This window comes from Vulpes vulpes, chromosome 13 (assembly GCF_048418805.1).
Source record: "Vulpes vulpes isolate BD-2025 chromosome 13, VulVul3, whole genome shotgun sequence".
Classification (NCBI taxonomy): Eukaryota; Metazoa; Chordata; class Mammalia; order Carnivora; family Canidae; genus Vulpes; species Vulpes vulpes.
Genome location: NC_132792.1, coordinates 57839913 through 57863686, shown reverse-complemented (window position 1 = coordinate 57863686; position 23774 = coordinate 57839913). Strand labels below are relative to the sequence as shown.

Here is a 23774-nt window from a genome sequence, read left to right as displayed (position 1 = left end):
ATCCTACTATTTACTCCCAACAGTAAATACAACTTAGTTTCTCCCAATTAAACTGTTTTTCCTGCTGACTAAGGTTCCAAACCTCTTTGATTTTCCACTCCTTTGCACATAACATTAAATCCACTTTTGGAGGAATCTGTGGAATGGCTTTGTGTGTTCTCAGCTCTAACACTAAAGACTGGACCCTCTCCATTGAAAAATACAGCCTGACTATTGGTTTCCCAGGGCTTCTGCAACAAAATGCCACAAACTGGGTGGCTCAAAACAACAGAAACATATCCCACCACAGCTCTGGAAGCTAGAAGTCTGCAATCCAGGTGTCAGCCGGGCCCTTGCTGCCTCTGGAGGCTCTACAGAGGAATCCTGCCCTGCCTTGTCCTAGCTTCTGGTGGTTGTTATGGATTCTAGGATTCCTCGGCTTAGAGCCATATCACTCTAATTCCTGCCTCCACTGCCACATAGCTAGGGAGCTTCGTGTGTCTTTCTGCATTTCTCCAGTCCTCTTTAGAAAGACAACAGTCATCTCATTTAGGACCCACTCTAACTGAATATGACTACATCTTAATTACATCTGCAAATAAGGTCACATTCTGAGGTTCTGGATGTACAGGAATTTAGAAGGGCACTATTCAATCCAGCATGCTGACTCTCCAAAAGGACCAGACATTTATCTCTACCAGACTTACTGAAATCAGTTGGCAGCATCCACTGAAATGAGCTCAGTGGCAACTACATAGGGAACAGTGTGCTAACTTCTAAGAGGAAGTTGTAAGAATAAAATTCTTCTGCTTCTAACAATATATACTAGTTAATAATTCTGCCCCAAACCCTGGAGTCCACAGGGGAAAAAAATGTATTTGGTTAGTGTAAAAATATTGGCATTTCTATGGAATTGTATAACCTCTAGAACACTCTCACATGCACCATGTAAAGTCACCATCACTACAACCCAGTAATGTAGATGAAATTGTCACGAGTAGCCCCAGGCTACACAAGGAGAAACGGTGGCTCCAGTCTTTACTTGGGTCATGTGATTAATTTAGTAATGCAGACCCAGGGAGAAGGTCAGGTCCTCTGACTCCTAACCCAGCATTCTTTCTACGGTCAAGCTCAAGTGTATTATGTGAAAGTGTTTAAAGCAATGACTGTCAACTGCAGGCTGGACAGGTCAGGGAGGAATTGGAGACCGCGTTAGCATCACCTATGGGGCTTTTTTCTAGTAACTATACCACTCACCCCAGAACCTCTGAATAGTGTTAAAAACTGAGATCCACTTTAAAAATCTGCAGAAGAGCCTCTGAAGCTGATTTTTTGATTGGCATGCTTTTGTGCCTTAGGTCAGGCCTTCTCAGATTTCAATGTGCATATGAACCCCTTGGGAATCTTGTAAGGACAGATTCCGATTCAGCAGGCCCCAGATGGGGCCTCAGAATCTTCTGCATTTCCAGTAAGCTCCCAGGTGATCCTGCTGATTCAGGATCACATTTTGACAAGGCCTTATGTAGTCCTCCTGAGAGAACCCAGGAGTGACTCTATACTGATAACAGAATGTGTCTGTGTGATTGTAGGAAATGACCACATCCAACAGCTGTAAAAAGCAGGACCCTCTGCCCAGTAAACACCTCCTCAGTTCCTGATAAGTACAGACATTCTTGAGCCCATTCACATCATTCCACGATTGTTGCTGTCCGAACAAGCCAAGCAGGATTCAGGTAAAGGCCCTTGTTTGTGGTGCTCATGAAGAGCACCTGTCATTGGGCAAAGGGAGCATCACGGAGCTGCTGCTGCTTTCTGGCACTGGGACCCCACAGCAGCCTGCCTCCAGGAGCATATATGTAAAGCACACCCTGCAAGTATTCTGGAAGCACAGCTGGATTGGCTCTCCTCTCACTGTTCCTTTGGCAGAGCTGCTCCATTTCAGAGTGGCCCGCATGTGTCATCCGTTTTCTGCCATTCTGTAATGTGGTCTTGATGATGCTGACCCCAAAAGTACTTTTCAGAAGAGGTTTGCTGCAGAGATTCATTAAAAGGAAAATAATGATTTCATTATGGCTTTGGGGCTTTTTTTTTTTTCCTGAAACTGCTGGGTCGCAGTCTTTAGGTATAGGGATAATGGTGGAAATAAATCCTTGCCTTTCTCTGTTGATGGTGATTGATGAGCTGATGAGGCCAATGAGGTGTCCAAGGAACAAAGCCAGGTTTCAATGGCACTTTAAATCTGAAAATTTAGAAGACTTCCTTGCAGAAATTGGAAGTTGGAGTGCGTGAGAAATAGTTCAACAAATGAGCGTACTTTCAGCTAGTATAAATGGGTGCCCCCACTAGTCTTTGCCCACTGTGATTGCAGAAAGTACACTTCAGGTAAAATTTTATAAAAGAAAATAGCTCTGGCAAATAATAGTGTGTGTCTTGTAATGTTTTCCTGTACCAATAAACTGTTGTTTAACTATAAGAGAGAAATTTTTCCATTTCTCTTCCAAACCCTGAAGTGCTTATTAGAATTTTTTTTTGATATGAAGAAATACTACTTTCAAAGAAAGTGAAATTTAAGTAAAGGATCACTCTGAGCTTCGTACTCACGTGAGATACTCAACGGAGATACGTTGGGGGCGCTGTCTTCCTAGTAAACTGAGTCATAAACATGGGGGTTCCTAGACTCGCCATCTTCACAGCAGGTGAGGTTGAGATCACCTTATCAGTAATTTAGTGATGTACTTCCTTCTGGAACCACTGCAGTAGAAAATTCTGCTCTTCAGTTGCTCTTCTACCCCAGTCAGCCCAGAAAGTCTGATCCCTCCTGAATGATGAGCCCAGAAGAATGCTAAGAAATCATCTGGAGGGAGAAGCAGAAAGGGATTTAGCAGGGCTTCTGAATACTTGGGAGATAAGGAAGGGACAAAGGAACATAATCTAGGATGCACTCATTGCTCCCTGGGGTGTCATATCTGGATTAAAGTGCCAAGTCCTTTGGGGCCTTACCCTTCATCGTTCATTGCCCCCACTTAGAAATGGGGGTGCTCCTGAATAAGGAGACCTACCAGAGGTTTACATTTGCACCTTAGCCTCAATAGCTAGAAACCCCAGAGAAGCCTCTAACTGGAGCTCATCTACAATTTCCTGACTCGCAGGAGAAAGGTGATTTTAACCTGGAATCATAAGTAAGCTGTTAACTCTAAAATGTGCTTGCAAAATAGGTCAAGCAAGAGGGCATTGGGTCAATAATTGTTACCAAGTTAAAGTAGAAGAGACAGTACACTGCTTTTCTTTTTAGTCTTTGTTTTTCCTTTGCTCTATGTTTTGCTATTTCCTTGTGGCTTAGAATGTAAAATCAATTGTTAAAAAGTTTTGTTCTGAATAAATATTTATCTTTTGTATTGCTAAAAAAAAAAAAGAAAAAAAAAGTCCTCCACGTAATTGGTGATCTTTCTAAATTGCAAATCTGAGCATGCTGTTCCCTTGCTTAAATGTTTGTTTGTTTTTTGGTTTTATTTTTTACTCCTTACCCCTCAAAATTTAGCAAGCATCAGAATCACCTGGGGGACTTACTAAAACACAAATTTCTGGGCCTTCCCCAGTTTCTGATTCAGTAGTTAGGGAGTGAGGCCTGAGAAATTGCAGTTCTAACAAGTTATCACTAAATGCTGATGCTGCTGGTCTGGGACCACACTTGGAGGAAAACTGGCCTTTCAGGGATTCTTCATCCGTGCATCAAGTGACCTTCAGAATTTGTTCATTGCCTAATTTCCCAGAAGCATCCACACCTACCCATCTCTATACCTCCACCAATCACACTTTACTACTCAGGTCCCTGAAATCAGCATTGTGGGAATGTTGTGCAAGTATCGCACTGCACAAATGATGGAAGTGTCATTCACATGATCTCTTTATTAGTACCCTCTGCAGTTGACTAGTGCACTGCACAGACTAGTGCACACCTTACACATAGCAGCCCTGAAATCACTGCTCCATGTCATGCCTCCTTATAGATATCCCCAGTCATACAAAATTACTTGGAATTTTCCTTTTTTTTTAAAGATTTTATTTATTTATTCATGAGAGACACACACAGAGAGAGAGGCAGAGACATAGGCAGAGGGAGAAGCAGGCTCTATTCAGGAAGCCCAAAATGGGACTCCATCCTGGGACTCTGGGATCATGACCCAAGCCAAAGGCAGATGCTCAACCGCTGAGCCACCCAGGCATCCCTTACTTGGAATTTTCTGAGAAAACCATATGGTTTGGGTTTCAAAGCCTTTACCCACCTAGTCCTCTTGGCCTGTAATACTCATTATTTTCTTTTCTGCATGGCAACTTCTATTCATCCTTTGTTCATCTACCCCCTCTCAAAGAGTAGATTTATGATTAGAATTGTCCTTAGAGGTTCACCTGGGTGGCACAGTCAGTTAAGCATCCAACTCTTGGTTTCTGCTCAGGTCATGATCTTGTGGTCATGAGGTCGAGCCCCAAATCCAGCTCTGTACTAAACATGGAGTCTGCTTCAGATTCTTTCTCCCTCTCCTTCTTCCTCCCCCTCCACCCCTCCCCCCACTCCCTTATGTGCTCTCTCTAAAATAAATAAATAAAATCATTTTTAAAAATAAAAAGAATTGTCTTTAGAGAAAAGGAAACATTTTTTCCAACAGGAAAAGGAAGAAGTTTATAGAATCTGGATACAATTATAAATACTCTAGTGTCCAAAACACTAAGTGTTCAATCTGTTATTTCGCCCTCAGGTTTTCATGAATTATGTTTTCAGAGAACTAGAGAGCTGATAATAAGGGGAAACTGGAGGGAGGCTTATTTCCATTTATTTTCATCTAGTCTGCGCATCTCTAAGATGTGGATTTATATGGATATGGTATTTTAACAAATTAATTCGTAAATAAATATTTTAAATGAAATGTATAGCATTCTTAAGTTTACACTTTTATGACTTTTTTACTTCTTTTCTGTGATGCTTGACTTTTGATTACATGAAATAGTGATGTGCCTGTGCATGTATTTGTATGCCTGTTTGTGTGTATATGTGTGTATTTTTTATTGAGGTATAATTGACTTTTTTATATATAATTGACATTTAACATTCTATTAGTTTCGGGTGAAAAACATAATGATTCGATATTTGTATACACTGTGAAATGATCACCACAGTAAGTCTAGTTAACAATTGTCACCATACATAGTTACAAAAAAAATCTTTTTCTCGTGATGAAAACTTAAGATTTACTCCCTTAACAACTATGCCATATAGCAAATATACCACATGCAAATATGCCAGTGTGACTAATTATAGTCACCATGCTGTGCATTACATTCCCATGATTTATTTTCTAATTGGAAGTTTGTACCTTTGGCCACCTTCACCCATTTCTTCTCCTTTGGCAACCACCCGTCTGTTGTCCATATCCATCTATGAGGAGTGTTTTGTTTTTTCGTGGTTTGTTTGTTTGTTTGGTTTTTCTTTTGTTTTAGATTCCATATACAAGTTGATATTTGTCTTTCTTGTATGTGTTTTTAATGGATAGCCTACATTTTTAATTCTTCTCAGTGGCTTAACATTTTATTGCACAAACCTGACTCTACCTTGATTTGTACATGAAACTATCACTTCATTGAATTAACTGCAGATTGCACATCAGACTCGGGGAAAAAAAAATGTGACATAGAAAAGTACAGCACTTTTCTTTAAGAAAATGTATCCTTCTGTGAAGGTGAAGTTCAAAGCTAATGTATAGTCCCAAGCAGGCTTCTTAAAGAATAAGATTAACAAAAAAAAAAAAAAAAAAAAAAACAGCAGTCTACTCAGGATAGTGAAAAGAAGAAAGGATTAATAAAAAGGATAGCTTAAACCTAGGAAAAGATTATGTTGCTGAACCTGTAAAGCTGATCTGTTATCATAAAATGTTCTATGTATATTATGAATTTCTATTGTTAAAAGAATTCTGTTGCTGGTTAAAGCTTTTAGGTTGACTTTGGGCTGCCTAGAAGTGATGGAACATGGCTAGGAACCTGTCTCATTCTTCTGTGTGCTCTGTGTTAGGCCTTAGAAGAAGTTCAATGAAACATAGGTAGTCAGTGCCTTCCAGAATTCTAAAGTCTTGCTTGAGAAGCAAAATTATTTCCTATGAAATTGTTGAATGAGGGGCACCTGGATGGCTCAGCAGTTGAGTGTCTGCCTTTGGTTCAGAGCGTGATCCTGGATCCAAGATCAAGTCCTGCATTGGGTTCCCTGCGTGGAGCCTGCTTCTCCCTCTGCCTATGTCTCTGCCGTTCTCTCTGTGTCTCTCATAAATAAATAAATAAATAATTTTTTAAATAAAAATAAGTAAATTAAATGTTTATATTCATATAAACATTTACATATATATATGACATATGAGAGAAAGAGATTATATAAACAACTAGCCCTTGAACAACATAGAGGTTAGGGGCACTAAACCCCTGCCAGCGAAAAATCCACACATGACTTTCAGCTCCTCAGTTCTTCACTAATAGCCTACCGTGGACCAGAAGCCTTCCCAATAATATAAACAGTCACTTAACATATACATATTTTGTATGCTGTATGTATTAATATCGTATTCTTACAATAAAACTAGCTGGAGAAGAGAAAATATCATTAAGAAAATCGTAAGGAAGAGAAAACACATTTACAGTCCTGTGCTATATCAAAAAGAAATCTGCGTGGAAGTGGACCCGTGCAGTTCAGCCCCGTGTTGTCAGGGGTCCACTGTACATATATATATCTAAGAGAGAGATTGAGGAATTAGCTGGCACCACTGTGATGACCAGCAAGTTTGATCCACTGGACATGACAGTAGTCTGGAAAATTCAAGTGAGTGTCGATATTGTAGTCTTGAACACAAAATCCACAGAGCAGGCCAGGCAGACTGGGAACTTAGGGAGGATTTCTGTGTTGCATTCTTAAGATGGAATTGCTCCTTTGGGAAACCTGTCTTCATTCTTAAGACCTTCAACTGACTGGATGAGGCCTAACCACATTGTTGAAGGTAGTCTGCTTTATTTACAGTCTCCTGATTTGTTAATCACATCTAAAAAAAAAAAAAAAACTACCTTCACCACAACTTCTTGACTGGTGTTTGACCAAACAGGTGGACACCATAGACTAGACAAGTTGACACATAAAATTAAAACCATCACAGTCCTCAAAACAATGTTGTATAAGTAAGTGAAACAAGTATTTGTTTTCAAATTTTTCTATGTGGCAATACTAAGCCCCAGAAAATTATGGTGCCCAAGGTCACAAAACTAGTAAAGTATATCATCAGAACAGGATTCAAACTCAAACTTTTCAACCCTAAGCCCCATATTACTACCACCCTTCTCTACCTCCCAGGCACTTATGAGGCTCCCTGAATCTTCACTTCTTTTTCTGTAAAATGAGAAAAGAAGTATTTCTAAGTTTTCCTTTAACTTGAGTGTTCTATGATCCTTTTTTTTTTTTACAGCCTAGATACCAAGTTAAATGAAATTCTGTGCAAAGGATAAACTCCACTCATTCTCTTCTTGTGCCCCTCCCCCCAAATTTATCACTCAGAGACTAAATAGAAGAGTCGAAACATTTATGTTGTGCTTTTCGTGGAGATGCTACACAGTCTACAAAACAGGAGAGCCTTGCTCCTTGCCTTTGAGGGGTTCATAGGGGCAGTGATGTTTGTGTTCTGCCCAGCTTAGCCAGTCTCCATTTTCACTCTCTGGCTCCTGAAGACTTGTAAGAACGAGTTATCTAGAAAGAGGTTACCCAGTACATTGGAGTGTGCGTAAGGTGAAAGGTATCTCCATCTCACTGTTGCGTCTCTCTTGGTAGAGTTACTGAAAGTAACATTAAAGTTTCCTTCACTGCCCTTCCACCTATTAACTTGCTTCCTAATATTGAATCTTTTAAAATAACAGAAATATATTGTGGGTAGTGAAACAAAGTTTATTCTAGGAGATACCAAGAAACTATCAAATCAGTATCTTTAGCTGGGTGGCTCAGTGGTTTAGCGCCTGCCTTCAGGCCAGGATGTTATCCTGGAGTCCCGGGATCGAGTCCCACATCAGGCTCCCTGCATGGAGCCTGCTTCTCCCTCTGCCTGTGTCTCTGCCTGTCTCTCTCTCTCTCTCTCTCTCTCTCTCTCTCTCTCTCTGTCTCTCATGAATAAATAAATAAAATATTAAAAAAAAGAAAGAAAGAAAGATCTAGTAGTCAGCTAAGGGTCACCAGCATAGAGGAAGAGTACTATGTGTTCTAGGAATATGAAAGCTAGAACTGAAAACTTAGAGCAAAAAGCAAAGAATTTGCTTTCTGGTTTGCTACGGTTGATAGTGTCCTGAGAAATAGCTAGAAAGAGAAAACGGGTGGGTGGAAAATCATGATATTCTAACGAACTTCTAGCCTCTTCCCTCGACAGATGGTTTAAACTTTGGCTTATATGTTCATGCTTTGTCCTTCTTGTGAAAGTAGAAAATTATTCATGCTCTTAATAATGTTTGTCACATGGGGTACCCAGGTGGCTCAGTGGTTGAGCGTCTGCCTTTGGCTCAGGTCATGATCCTGGGGTCCTGAGATTGAGTCCTGCATCAGGCTCCCTGCAGGGAGACTGCTTCTCCTTCTGCCTATGTCTCTGCTTCTCTCTCTCTCTCTGCATCTTTCATGAATAAATACAATCTTTAAAAATAATATTAATAATAATAATAAATAATATTAATAATAATAATGTTTGTCACAGGGCTTTTCTTCCTGTCAGTTTAAATAAGCTGGTTCTCTTCTGAAAATTCTTGTCATCACGTTCTCCGTGTTGTTTTCTATTGCTGATCAGGGTTCTGTTTTTTTTTTTTAATGAGAAAGCAAGAATGCTATATAGTTAAGAGCTGGTACCTCACTTTCACGTTTCAGCCTATATTTATGAAAGAAGAAAGGTTAGGGAAGAGGAGAGAGAATATACCTGCACTGACCTTCATTGCAAGGCACAGAAGTTTCCATGTGTTTTTGTGGAGTGTTGAATGTCAATGAATCGAAAGCAGACATGAAATTGTATCTAAATGGGGGATAAACAGTTTAGGCATTTTTTATTTCCTCTTGATGCTGGCCAAAGGCTTTGTCCAGACACATCTCCAGCATTTCTTACACTTATCCCACTTTACATTTTATGGGATGCTTCATGTGCATCGTTTGACCCTTAACAACCCTGTTAGGTAGGCAGGGCGAATGTGGAGCACCTCACTTTGCAAATAAAAGAACTGAAGTTCAGAGAGGGATGGCTTGCCAAGTGGCCCACAGAGATAGAGGCATGTGTTTTAATTCCCTGTCCTGTATTCTTTCCACCATAAAACATCCATTAACATCATTATATCCCTTCAGAGGATATAACATCAACAAGCTGGTACAATTGAGGCAAGTCTCTAACTGCCTTACTTCCTCTCACAAACAGCAATCAATGCAACCAATTTTGGGTGCCTGTTAATGCAAGTGCTAGGAGTCCCAATCTTAACTCCATGTGATCCTGTGAATATCTGTGTTTATATGAGGAATTAAAATTGTTATCCAGGTGATTCAAAAGGAAAGAAAAGTTTTATCCAGAAAAGCATCTTTTCCCAGTAACTAAATGCTTGGAACATAACAGCGCAATAGCTTTCAAAGTCTTCTCGTTTGAATTTTTATTTCTTAACCAACAAAAGTGTATTTTGGCCATTCAGCCAAATGACAGGATCAGCTGTGACTTGTCCTTGGTTTGGTTTGTAGACATGACAGGGATTAGCAAAATGTGGTGGTTTAGAAAGAGAATCATCACATATGAGAAGTGAAAGGAACCCTGGTGATGATCTAATCCAAGTCTCCAGGGGAGTTGGCCAATATCACACAGATAACTGTTTGCAATTTCTGCATGTCCACTTCATTTGCCATGTGCACGCCTAAGACTGCTTTCTAGAGCTGAGAGAGAATAACCAGCTCTGGAGGCCAGTTGGTGGGGTGGTAGGAGTTAAAAATCTAACTTGTGCATGGTTAAGATAAACGAAGCAATGCCTAAATGCCATAAGGGTTTGCTGTTAAAAAATATCCATGTTTAGAAGTATATCCTGTAGGGACACATGGGTGGCTTGATTGGTTAAGCATCCGCCTTCATTTCAGGTCATGATCCCAGGGGGCCCCCCAATTAACCTCCCTGCTTGCTTGGTAGGGGGCCTGCTCTCCTGCTGCTTCCTCACTTGTGCTCTCTCACTCTCTCTCCAATAAAGAGATTAAATCTTTTAAAGAAAAAAAAAGTATATCCTATAGTTTATAGCAAAATGTCACATTCATTATATTTATTTTGTTTTTAAAACTCTACAATAAAACAATAAACTCACATTTGGTTTATTGCCCTACACATCATCTTTGGTATATATTGAATAATTTGTCTACAGGGCTGTCTTTCTGGGAGAACTCCAAGCTTCACAAGATATTTAAAATAAGCCATTTCTCTAAACTGAGAGCAAATGGATTTTGACAGATTAAATCTGAACATAAGACAGAAAATAATGCACTTTAGTACCAATGGTTTCTTTAACATGAATATGGAATTGCTAAGAGCTTAAGTGTTTGGTTTTTTGCTGTAGTCATTCTTTTCCTTCTAGAATGTACTCCAGGGGTGCCTGGGTGGTGCAGTCACTAAGCATCTAATTCTTGGTTTCGGTTCAGGTCATGATCTCAGGGTCATGACATCAAGCCCCATGTCAGGCTCCATGCTCTATGTGAAGTCTGCTTAGGACTCTTTCTCCCTCTCCCTCCCTCCACCCTCTCTCTCAATTCAATAAAATGAATCTTTGGAGAAGAAAAAAAAAAGAATGTACTCCAGGTCATGTTGTACATGTGTTTAATTTCCAGGTATCAAAGGTAGCCATATGTTTTTTAAGTTGCCATCAGCTAGACCATAGACGGCGTCAGTACTATACGGTGTTTCATTATTTCCCAAAATCAGCTACCGAAGCCAAATGACCTAAAGTCTAGCTGTGATTATGGAGTCAAGGTAAACTGAAAGTCCACCCTGGACCATCCACTTCTGTTCTTTGTTCAAAAGTATTGGGAGATAATAGAATAGTTTCATCTATTGCTACTTCTCTCCTTGCTCTTTGCAGTGATAAGCATCAGGAAGATGCATCTAAAATGGGCAGGTGAACAGATAAGATATGGAAAATCTAGAATATGGACTGTCAGAACAAGAATGATAGCAGCAATCCCAGACCTTAAAATGCCCTCTTAATATACCTGTTATATGACTGTGTGACCTCCTAGAAAGTACAGAGGGACCTGGTCACTTATGGTAAGAGCACGAGAGTGGATGGGACCTGACCAGTGCCTCCTAAGGAATGTTGTAGGAGCAGAACGTTGCTGGTGTCATCCATCCAGAGCCATTGGCCTCTGTGGGTGCAGATTTGAGGTGAGCAATCCCAACTTGGCCTTCGTAAACCCTCTGAATCCATCATCCATGGATGCATCTAAACCTTCGGGAAGGACTTCTAACCTTAGCCTCCCCAGTCTCTTAGAATAGGTAGAGGACAACCTTTTTTTCTACAGTGATTCATTGATCCACATTTTTCAAGGAAATTCTGAAGTACACTTAGGCAAAAAGTACTTACCTTAGTTTTGTCCAAGAAAAATATGTAAAATACTAATAGTAAAATACTGTTCCTTAAGCTAAGGAACGATAAATCTTGATTCAGCATCTGTAACACACTCTGAAATACATTATACTGTGGGTTTACTTGATACTTGTGGTTTTACTTGAGGGGAAAGCTGGAAGCTGAAGAACAGAACAGAAAACAGTGAAAGGTGTCGAGGAGGCCTAAGAGGAGAAAGGGTGAGGAAAGTAACGCAGGAGAAGAGAAATGTACAAGAGTAAAGAGAGGGAAACAGAGGGAGAAAGAACAAGAGAAGACTCTTGTTTACAAGTCCTGATGTCAGAGGCAAACTGATTTTTTCATGATTTCAGGTTTACTGAGCTGTGAGGTCTCAAGCTGCTTAATCATTGTCCCTTGAAATATTTACTGGATCTTTCAATTAAATAGTCACTGCGATGGGGCACCTGGGTGGCTCAGTGGTTGAGTGTCTGCCTTTGGCTCTGGATGTGATCCCAGGGTTCTGGGATCGAGTCCCGCATCAGGCCCCCCATGGGAGCTTCTCCCTCTGCCTATGTCTCTGCTTCTCTCTCTCTCTCTCTGTGTCTCTCACGGATAAATAAATAAAATCTTTAAAAAATAATAAAATAAAATAGTCACTGTCAGGATATCTTTCTCAAAACTACATATAATATCTGATAGCAGTGGCCGTGCCCAAGATCATGGACAAAGGTCAGAGGAAACCAAGCCAGACCTAATCTAGGTAAGAGGGGCTTCCTACTTCACCAAGATGTGTGTGTCCCAGATGCAGTCTTTACTAAGCAAAAAAGTACTTCCTCCCTTGCTCTCAAACCTTCATCTTCATCCTCAGCCTTATAAATCTCAGCCTTACAGAGATCCCTACATGGGCTGTCGTATCGTCCATGGCTTCACGGATTTCCCACATACCAGTTCCTGGCCATTGTCTATCCAGACCGAAGTCCTGTTCATTTCAGCCTGTAATGATACCAGTGCCTTTCATTCATTTAGCAATATTTGTGTGTCATGTAATCTTCGCAACAACCACGAAACAGCTATGACTGCTCTCTTTGTTCTACAGATTTGTAAACTGAGCCAATGAGAGGTTGAAAATGTGCCCAGGGTCACCCAGTAAGTGATAAATCCAGACTCAGAGCTCAAGCTGACTAAAATCCAGTCACCCCAGCTTCTCATTTCCCCCTGAGCTCTTCCTCTTTCCTGCCTCATCTGACATCGTGCTATTTCCTCCACGTAAAACGTCTGCCCTGCACCAAAATCACCATGGATGGTCAACAAGCTCTTCTTTCTGGAAGCTTCCTGAATGAAGTTTGCGCTAATCTTCCTTTCCCACATGATGCCAGCCAGACGTCCACACATCCCAGGGCGAAGGCTCTCCTGAGTTGGCTCTGCCATCAGTGTTTACCGGATAAACAGTATTTGTTGGACGAGAAGCATTGTTGTACTAAGTGCCGTATTATCTCTCCATGTGTGGGTCTGCATTCGTGGTTTTAGTTGTAGAATAAAACTTCTAGAAACCATGAATTCTGTCTAGCATATGTAGCATGTCAAGCAATTCACTTAAAGAAATACAAGCCAGGTGGCTAAGGGAGAAAAATAACAAACCTAAGAGAGGAGAGATTGCTCCTCAAGGCGATTCCAAAGGGTGGTTACTCACACAAACGTGCCTAAGAACGAGGGGGGGGGGGGTAGATATTTTTCTTTTTGCTCAAATTGCTTAGGCCCTGGAATTTAAATGTGTACTACATTGGGCTTCTAAGTAAGATGAACTCATAAAGAGTGAATGTGTTTGCATTAGTTAGGGAATTTTAGGTTGTAACGTTACCTTCCTGGAATATGTTTTTGAGCAATTCCTCTAAAGAACAGCGAATCCGTATGTCTCCCAGCTGCCTAAACAACTAAGAGGATTTGCTAACTTGGACTTGCTTCTCTTTTCCAGATCTTGGCCATCGTGTCTATCCTGTTCATCGTACTCTCCACCATCGCTCTGTCTCTCAACACTTTACCAGAGCTGCAGGAAATGGATGAGTTTGGACAACCCAACGACAACCCCCAGTTGGCACACGTGGAGGCTGTGTGTATTGCTTGGTTTACCATGGAGTACCTCTTACGCTTCCTGTCCTCACCAAATAAGTGGAAGTTCTTTAAAGGCCCACTAAATGTCATTGATTTGCTGGCCATCTTGCCCTATTATGTCACCATCTTCCTCACGGAGTCCAACAAGAGCGTGCTGCAGTTCCAGAACGTGCGGCGCGTCGTTCAGATCTTCCGGATCATGCGCATCCTCCGGATCCTGAAGCTGGCCAGACATTCCACAGGCCTGCAGTCTTTGGGGTTCACCCTCAGACGGAGTTACAACGAGTTGGGCTTACTGATACTATTTTTGGCCATGGGGATAATGATATTTTCCAGCCTGGTTTTTTTTGCTGAGAAGGATGAAGATGCTACCAAGTTCACCAGTATCCCAGCGTCGTTTTGGTGGGCCACCATCACCATGACCACTGTGGGCTACGGTGACATTTACCCCAAGACACTACTAGGGAAAATTGTGGGAGGCCTCTGCTGCATTGCCGGGGTTCTGGTGATTGCCCTTCCCATCCCGATCATCGTGAATAATTTTTCTGAGTTTTACAAGGAGCAGAAACGCCAGGAAAAAGCGATTAAAAGGCGAGAGGCTCTGGAGCGGGCCAAGAGGAACGGAAGCATCGTTTCTATGAACTTAAAAGATGCCTTTGCTCGAAGCATGGAACTGATAGACGTGGCCGTGGAGAAGGCAGGCGAGTCGGCCAGTACCAAGGACTCGGCTGACGATAACCACCTCTCTCCAAGCCGGTGGAAGTGGGCCAGGAAAGCTCTGTCGGAAACAAGCTCCAACAAGTCTTTCGAGAACAAGTACCAGGAGGTGAGCCAGAAGGACTCCCACGAGCAGCTGAACAACACGTCTTCCTCCAGCCCGCAGCATCTGAGCGCCCAGAAGCTGGAGATGCTCTACAACGAGATCACCAAGACACAGCCTCACGCCGCCCCGAACCCCGACGGCCAAGAGCAGCCCGACAGGCCATCCGCCTACGAGGAGGAGATCGAAATGGAAGAGGTGGTCTGCCCGCAGGAGCAGCTGGCCGTGGCGCAGGGCGAGGTCATCGTGGACATGAAGAGCACGTCCAGCATAGACAGCTTCACCAGCTGCGCCACCGACTTCACCGAGACGGAGAGGTCGCCCCTGCCACCACTCTCCGCCTCCCACCTGCAGATGAGGTTCCCCCCCGACCTCTCAGGGACCGACGAGCACCAAAGAGCCCGGGGGCCCCCATTCCTGATGCTCGCCAGGGAGAAGGGGCCCGCGGCCAGGGATGCCATCCTGGAATACGCTCCAGTCGACATAACGGTGAGCCTGGATGCCAGTGGTTCCCAAAGTGGGTTCCACGGCCCCCTGCAGCCCGACGGTGCCTCGGAGAGCCCCAAGAGTTCGCTGAAAGGCAGCAACCCCCTGAAATCCAGATCGCTCAGAGTGAACTTCAAGGAGAACAGAGGCAGCGCCCCGCAGACCCCCCCCAGCACAGCCCGGCCGCTGCCCGTCACCACGGCGGACTTCTCCCTCACCGCCCCGCAGCTCATCAGCACCATCCTCCTAGAAGAAACCCCCTCCCAGGGAGACAGGCCCTTGCTGGGCGCCGAGGTCTCGGCACACTGTCAGGGACCTTCCAAGGGGCTGACCCCCCGGTTTCCCAAGCAGAAACTCTTTCCTTTCTCATCAAGAGAGAGGAGGAGCTTCACCGAAATAGACACTGGCGAAGACGATGACTTCTTAGAGCTCCAGGGGCCCGGGCAGGACAAGCAGGCCGAGCCCAGCCCTAACTGCTTTGCAGATAAACCTAGTGACGGAAGAGACCCTTTAAGAGAAGAGGCCTGTGTGGGCTCTTCCTCCCCCCAGGACACCAGTCACAACTGTAGGCAAGACGTTTACCACGCTGTGGCTGAAATGAAAAAGGACAGTAGTCAAGAAGGGTGCAAGATGGAAAACCACTTGTTTGCCCCAGAAATTCATTCCAACTCGGGAGACACAGGTTATTGTCCCACACGTGAAACCAGCATGTGACTAGTTACAAAAGCAATAATAATCATAATAATAAAACACTTGTTTCTTAAAAAACCAGGTAATAATGCCTGTGAACTAAAAACATGGGAAGCCCCTGCCCCCCCCAAAAAAAGTGCATAAAATGTTATTTTTGCATGGCATGAACAGTTTAGTTTAAGTACTGTTTAAATAAAGAGTCAAGACTGCATTTTGTAACAAACAAACAAAAATGACTGAGGAACAGTGAACAAATAAAGAGAGCTCTATTAGGAACCAGTATTCTGCAATGTCTGACATTTTTGGTCCTTTCATTCCACATTGTAGACAGATTTTCGACTTTTACCTTTTCTGTTACAATGAATTTTAGAATTTGCACATGAAAGGATGAAATGTCATTGCATGCATTCATAATTATGAGGACCAAGGTGCTTTGAGCTGGCAAAATGTGTACCTTTGTAAATAATGGGACCCGGGATGCAAAATTGTCAAGAACCTCTGGAAACAAGTTTCTGAGACACAGGTACTTCCTTCTCAGCTACTGCCTGGAGGAGCTGTACAGACTTCTTGTTGCAAAATTGCAACCTCTTCTTAAACCATCTCACATATCTTGCTTTGGGTTATAAAGCTCTTAAAAGTACATTTGTTTAAAGGAATACAGTATTTTTATTGTGATATAATTCATAGGGTGCATTTTTCTTTTGTGCTTCTGCTAGTTCTGGCATTTGTGCTTTATTTATAAATCATGAATACAGGCAAGATTTAATGACCAGATTATCAACAAATTTCGAATTTAAGCTTGAAATTTTGCCAATTATATATCCAAATTTTGCCACAGCCTAAAAAACCTGAAAATATGTCAAAGGTTCTCATACAACTCAACTTTTTTTTTTTTAATGCCACTCTACATTTGGAAATTGGGTTTGTTTTTGGGTTTTGTGTCTTTTTTTAGTTGTATGTTGGCCATCAAAAAAGGACGGTATTTTCCACTTGTAGCCGACATGAACTTCTCTATCTAAAGAACTAAAGATAGAATGCAGATATGCCAAAATGGGAATTCCAAAAAGTGACTTTTGACAAACTAAAAGCAAAACTTTTTATTAAGTGAGACTGCTGTCCCTCTCATAGTTAGTTGGGTTCAGAAATGAGCTACCATAAAAGGAGTCCAGTATTTCCCAGTGAGGGGAGAGAACACTGTGGCACGAGGAGTGTTACAGACGCCAGTGGGCACCTGCCAGTAACTGCAGCAGCTAGAAACACCCATTGACCTTTCCAATGTCCCCAAGCATCATCAAGACTATCCTTGTTGAAAGTCACTTCCAACACTTTCTACTGAAAACACTGAAATCCAGAGGAGTTAAGACACTTGTTGGCAGTTATCCTGTTGGTGAGTCTGTGCTAAGAACCCAGGTCATATGAATCCATTTTGCTTCATGGGAAATGAAGGCTCTGCTTCCAGATCCACAACTACTAGATGTGTGATTCTGGACAAGTCTTGAAAACCTCCTAGTCTCAGTTTTACCCCAATAAACCCAAGACAAAAATATTTCTAAGCTCCCTAAAGACTTCAAATTGATATGATTCCTTGGTCTCTCAGGAATGTCCAAGTTTTGCCTCAGCATAATGCATTGTGTGTGTGTGTGTGTGTGTGTGTGTGTGTGTGTGTGTGTGTAGTTCAGGAAAGAGTTGGGAAAATTCTGGACCAAATTTAAAGCACAACTTTTGTTTAAAGAAAAAAATTCTAAATCTTATTCTATTTTTAAAATTACAGTAAGAACATTGGAAAAAGACAACCCAAATGTTTAGAATTTAAGGCTTTGGGAATAACATTTATTAACAGAATCTGGTCATTATATCTCAGATAAGAAAACATGTTTTGATCTTAGTTGAAATCCAAGCATCCCTACGGCTAAAAAAAGTTTAAAGTGTTTCTTTTTCACTGTGCTTATAATTTCTTAATGATTTTCATGTTTGTCTCAAGACATAATGCTTAAGGGTTTATGGTCATTAACTATTGATATTTACAGTACTCCTACTTATTCCAATGTCTAAAATGAAATGTCGATCTGTTTTTGTAAATCTAGAGTGTTCGAATTTTCTACATGTAGTTTTTCAAGTCAAACAGGTATGTCTTCTGTTAGATGAATAGCAAATAAGTTATGAAAATCATTTTCTTTACATAGTCTCATGAAACAGTTATTTTTCTAATGTCTCTGTATTGTTGAATCTCAATTTTTTTATTGATCTGTCTGCATAGGAGGATTTGTCTTCTTGCCCTGATTGTTCACTAATGCCCACTTTCATGTGTCCATTAGGCTTTCTACTAAGACCCTGCTCCAGAATGCTTAATGTTAGAAATCTTGCCTAGAGAAGGAATCCTAGACATTCCAACCTGGAAGCATTTTCCTTAAAAACATTTTTCCTTTTAATATTTTTTAAGTTTCAAAGAGTTTTCAAGAACATCTTATGGGAAGCTCAACCTTCAATTCTTCTTAGCCCCTCCGGCCAAAAGTCTTCAGCTAGAAAAAAAAATAAAATGCTCCTTAAAAACAAACAAAAAAAAAAAAACGAAAAAATGAAAAACAAAAAAACAACTGACTTTGTTGTTTCACTGGGAGGCGGTTTGGGAACTGAGGGCTCCCAGAATGCACTCCTGCAGCACTTCCTAAATCCTTTCAATGAACTGCACCTGACGCAGAGAATGAACGTGTATATGCCTGAAATGGTCTACAAATATACCAAGCACAGAGTTCTTTTGAAGTCTTATTTTTACATTAAAAATCCATATAAATGCTGCATTTTACTCCATTATGTTTCAATATAAAAGAAATGTTTTATATTGCTTATCAACTAGTAAAATTGATACTCTTATAACTTCATATACCTCTTTTGTACCCCCTTGGAAAACATATCCCCAGTTTAAGAAGCACTGCATGAATGACGGGAACATAGACTGACCTTTCAGGTACGCTGGAGGTTTCTGCTACTGAGAAAGGGTACTCATCGGTAGCTAGCTCAGTGACCGAGGACAAACATCAGTGAGTAGAGACTATTTGAATGAACTCTAAATAACACAGACTCAAGAATGGCTAATTTGATTCTTCTAGCTATCTTAACAACCAGTGCAAATTGCCACAAGATCAACTTAGTTCAAAGACTGAGATGAAACATAGAAGTATAGAAATGGACACATGGATGAATGTCTTGGGTTGAATCACAAATATAAGAGTGACATAATTGAGTCCCTGGAGTTGATCTGATTTGTCTCTAAATATTTCCACTAGAAATTTCTCCATTCTGGCAAAACCAACTGCTTTGAAGCAAGCATTTAGATCAAGCATTATCCTGATATGACTAGATCTGGTAACAAGGAGAGAGTGTATGCCAAGTATCTGTTCCCGTTAATTTCTTGTCAAAACAGTCTCACTCTCATGTAGACACAGGCTGGGGAAAGCCAACAATTTAACTATTTTCTCCTAGAATTTGAATAGCAAAAAAAAAAAAAAAAAAAGCCTTATGTATGTAGAGTACCTTATAGTTTCTTCTTGAACTTAATCCTCACAACAGCCTTCTGAACTAGGTGTTATTTATCAATAAAGGACCAGAGAGGATATGTATTTTGCTCAAGCTGACACAGGTCACTGACAAGTAGAAGAACCCAGCCTCATCCATGTTGTCTGGCATCAACACACCAGAGTATGCTTCATTAGGGGTTTTTTTCCTATTAATATCTGAAATTATGTTAAAAAAGAAAACACTGGGGATCCCTGGGTGGCGCAGCGGTTTGGCGCCTGCCTTTGGCCCAGGGCGCGATCCTGGAGACCCAAGATCGAATCCCACGTCAGGCTCCCGGTGCATGGAGCCTGCTTCTCCCTCTGCCTGTGTCTCTGCCTCTCTCTCTCTGTGTGTGACTATCATAATTAAATTAAAAAAAAAAAGTTTAAAAAAAAAAAACCCTGGAGATAGATTTATAGTCATGTGGTTTGCTTAAAGCAGCAGTGGATCATAGCCAAATGGTAATTGACTGAAGATAAATGACATTGACCATCTTTAGCACACGTTTGCCAATTTAGAATTCTTATCATAAGATCCACACTCATGGGTGAAAGAAAAGAATTCATAGCTCATGATGTAACATGACATACATATTAGCCAGAGGACTGAAGGAAGCTACTTGATTTCTGAAACAAAAATAAGTAAAACTTTAGAAATTCCTCTAGTCAAAGTTCAAAAATTTTGTCTAATTGAATTTGTCATTTCATTGTTCATTCATTCAGCAAATATTAGGTGAGCACTCTTCTATTACTAAAACTAGGTATTCTATGCCTAAATATTAATGAGCACCTCTGTATTCCATAGAAGGCACTGTGCTTGGTGTTAGGGTACAACCCTTAACCTCACAGAGCTGACTGCCTGGCCTATTTACAACCAGGCTGAGGATCATTTGGGGGTACTGAAAAATGTCTCTTCTGAGTATGGAAAAAATCACTCCGTTATCAAACCAGGGAAGCAGATGACAACAAGTGAAATGCTTTTCCAGCAAACTGTTTTCCTAAGAAATAGACAGATGGCATAAATGGAAGACTGATACATAATTATTTTTGAGACGCAATTTAGATTTACATGAGATAACAAATTGTTAACCTGAGTAAGATAATGGATTATCTTTCCTCATTATCTGGTAAATCAAAAAATAATTTTTCAATTAGGGATGCTGCTTGTCAAAATAGCTAGTAATGGTCTATCACTAATAACTAGAACAAGATTTAATACCAGTGAAAAGTCTGTAGCACATTTTATATTTTAATATTTGATGATGGTTATGAAGTTAAAAACAAACCGTTTTTATGGTTTGTCTTACTTCCCGTTGACTACAGGTAACATTTTAGCAACGTATCACTATTCTTTGTTTAGCCCTCCGAATTTCTAAATGGAAGACATTTAAAATTCTATTGTATGGCTTGACTCAAGGGACTTATTCATGAGGTCCATGTGACTTTGAAAATCTATTGGAAAAAAAAAAAGAAAAAAAATCTATTGGATATTTTTCCACTGCCACTGTCCTCACCCATACAGAACTAAGAAAAGAAAAAAAAGAAAGACTCTACAAAATCTAAGTAAAAAATGGAAATGCTCAAAGGGCCATCCCTAATAGGAAAGAGGAAAGGCCCCAACTCCAAAGCCTTGGTTCTATGTTATTGAAGCTAGTGCTTACTGTAATATAATGTTATCCTGCAATATAATGTTATTGGTTTCAATAACCGTTTCTTCTACTTGCCTTTTTAAAACAGCATAATCACCTAAGTCCTTATTTACCATTACCATTAATGCATAACTACTTCCTTCTTAAGTCTCAAAGGGTATTAATCTGTAAATATAATATAAAGGGAGGGGGGGGGAGACGCTCTTTAATAATAAGACATCCCAAGGCCAACAAAAGATACAAGTACAAAAATGAAGAAAGAAAGACAAACGTGTGAGTAAGTTAAACATTTTTTAAGCAGAGAAATTTATATTAGGTACATGTATATGCTTTTATAAAATATAGACTTACTATCGACATGAAATTCACAACTGAGACCATAATTCCAAGTTTAATCTCTCTCCTTAAGAAATTATTTCTAATAATTTAACAGATACTTCCAGATTGCTGTGATAAACAAAATACTTCATTCAACTAACATTTATTGCCTACCATGTGCCAGAAATTAATTTGTGCACAGTTTTATCCCTTAATATTACCATCTAGCAGAGATTCCATCTTTGAAGAGATTATATTCCCAAGTGAAATCCAATTCCACACAGTGAGCTGGAAATAGTATGGTAGTATGTTTGAGTTTGTAGTGTGAGCATTCTTATAATTCATTTTTATGTTCCCTCAGACTCAAATTCTTTATTTCATTCCTTAATCTAGGATCTGAATGACCACCACATATATGCTTTCTACACATACATCCTTAAAATTATAGTAGCTGTCTGAAATCTAGTGACAGTGTATTTCAATGGAGATATTACCCTCTTCCATCAAAGGAAATATGATTCTAGCAAAAAATGATATTGAAAATAATTGCTTTTGTACTCCCATAACTATTCTTTTTTTTTTTTTAACTCTTGGCCTATATGCTGTGATAAAAGCCATCACGACCTACTGCTCTGATGAAAATCTAATGCCAACCTGAGCAAGTATTTTCTCTCCCATCCACTATGGATAGTAACGGCAAATGATATGCCGAATGGTTTTTCTTTTAGTTATTTTTGTTTCATTTTAACCTAAAAAGGATGTGAATTGTCATTCCAAACAATAAAAATAGACTTTCAAAATCAAGATTCGGGGTAACAGACACAAAATAATGAAAACAGACCAGAGATAGACATGCAGATCCAGAAAGTATGGCATGGGCTGCCATCTGCTGTTTATTCTCCATGTTGAGTGCCTTCTAGTGGTCGATTGGAAAGAAAGTGAAATTCTCTATTTGCCTGGAAAAGCTGTAATGGGGACTTGAAAGAAAGTTTTCTACCATTTTACACCTTCCATTACGCGTGCATATAATCAAAATCACAACTATATCCTAGACATTTTTTTCAGTGATCTTTTCTCAGTTTTCTTTTTCCTATTTCAAAATATCTGATAAAACTGTTGTGACTTTCTGCACAGTACTTTCAGAATATTTCTACCTGCCGCCTCCAAATCAAAACAGAATCACAGGTCTCACTATTTAACAGTGTCTAGTGTGGACTCTGACTACACAGTAAATGCTACTTTGACCTTTCCACTATGAGTGCAAAACTAGAGAGAACTCAAAAGAGTGATTTATATTTTTTTAAGAATCATAAACTTGTAAAAAATAAGTCATTCGGTTGATTAACTCCAAAACCCACGATCTCCATTCTTCCTGGAGTTTACAGATAGAACCCGAAATGCCCCTGAATTGACCCCAGTGAAAAAATAGATGGTTTCTAAACTCCCAAGAGACATCTGTGGGTGCTGGCCAGAAATTCAATTATAGCCAGATTTCTGCCACCTTTAACCAAGATACTTCTAACAGTCTTATTTGCAGTGTATGGGCTAGGCTGACATTAACCTGCAAATACATCATAATGTTTAATTGAAATTAGGAGGATTTTTGTAAAGAAAACAGATAAATAGAAAGTAATCGGTACTAATGTTACCTAAATTACTTCTCCAACAAAATGCTATCACCAAAATTAATATATGTGTATATATATATGTGTGTGTGTGTGTATATATATATATATATACACACACACATATGTATATAGTATGAAAATCTCACTAAAGATTTGGCAAATTTTTCCTATTCAAAGACAAAAAAAGAAAACAAAAAAACCCTGCAATTTATGAAACACTTAGGTTTGTCATACAATAGTCAAGTTTCAAATTTATGCAATTTTTAAAAGGTATTACATTAAACCTTTAAAAATGCAACAGTGAATATATTAAAAAAGTTTATTAAGCATATATAAGGTACCATTAGCACACTGAAGCATTTTTAATAATCTTTCATTCGACAGCATAATGACTACGTATTGCTCTTAGCATCTTGTTTTCAGCCCGAAAGCTCTTCTGTTTTATATTGTTGTGTTTCCTTGCTTCTTTGTTTTGTTTGAAGAAGTGAGGGTAAGTGGAACAACGTGTTCAAAGGGGAAGTTATTGGACAACAGTTGTTAACATTACCTACTGGGCCCGGGGTACAAGGGAAACCATTTGTGGAAGGGACTTGACCTCCTTCCCTTCTGCCTTCTTCTCAAGTCTCACCATCTTGGTTTAACAACAGATTCTTTTGATCAAACTCAGATCCTGCTCATCCAGATTTTCGATTCCTGTCTCATCTGCAATGCCCACCAGCAATCCTCGCCTAGAGTTTGCCTGACTGTATAGTACTTCCCGTCTCAAGTCATGGGCAGGACCCATTGAGGCATTAGCAATAACAACTCGAAGCTCAAAGCTAAGAATACCAGGGAGCTGTTCGGGTGGCCAGAGAAGCCTGAGTACCAAGGAACTATCGACACAGTGTAATAATATGGTTTGACCATCAAAGCAATGACA

The 23774-nt window shown here is 40.2% G+C and overlaps 1 protein-coding gene across 2 annotated transcripts in view; it reads left to right on the top strand.

Annotated features, from left to right (window-relative positions):
* Positions 1 to 17884, top strand: part of KCNB2 (potassium voltage-gated channel subfamily B member 2) — a 382502-nt gene extending 364618 nt beyond the window's left edge. For both annotated transcript variants that reach the window (XM_026012567.2, XM_026012560.2), the window contains one exon: positions 13574 to 17884. In XM_026012567.2, coding sequence (XP_025868352.1) covers positions 13574 to 15730 — 2157 coding nt within the window. In that variant the 3' untranslated portion in view covers positions 15731 to 17884. The remainder of the gene's footprint in view (positions 1 to 13573) is intronic.
* The last annotated feature ends 5890 nt before the right edge of the window (positions 17885 to 23774 follow it).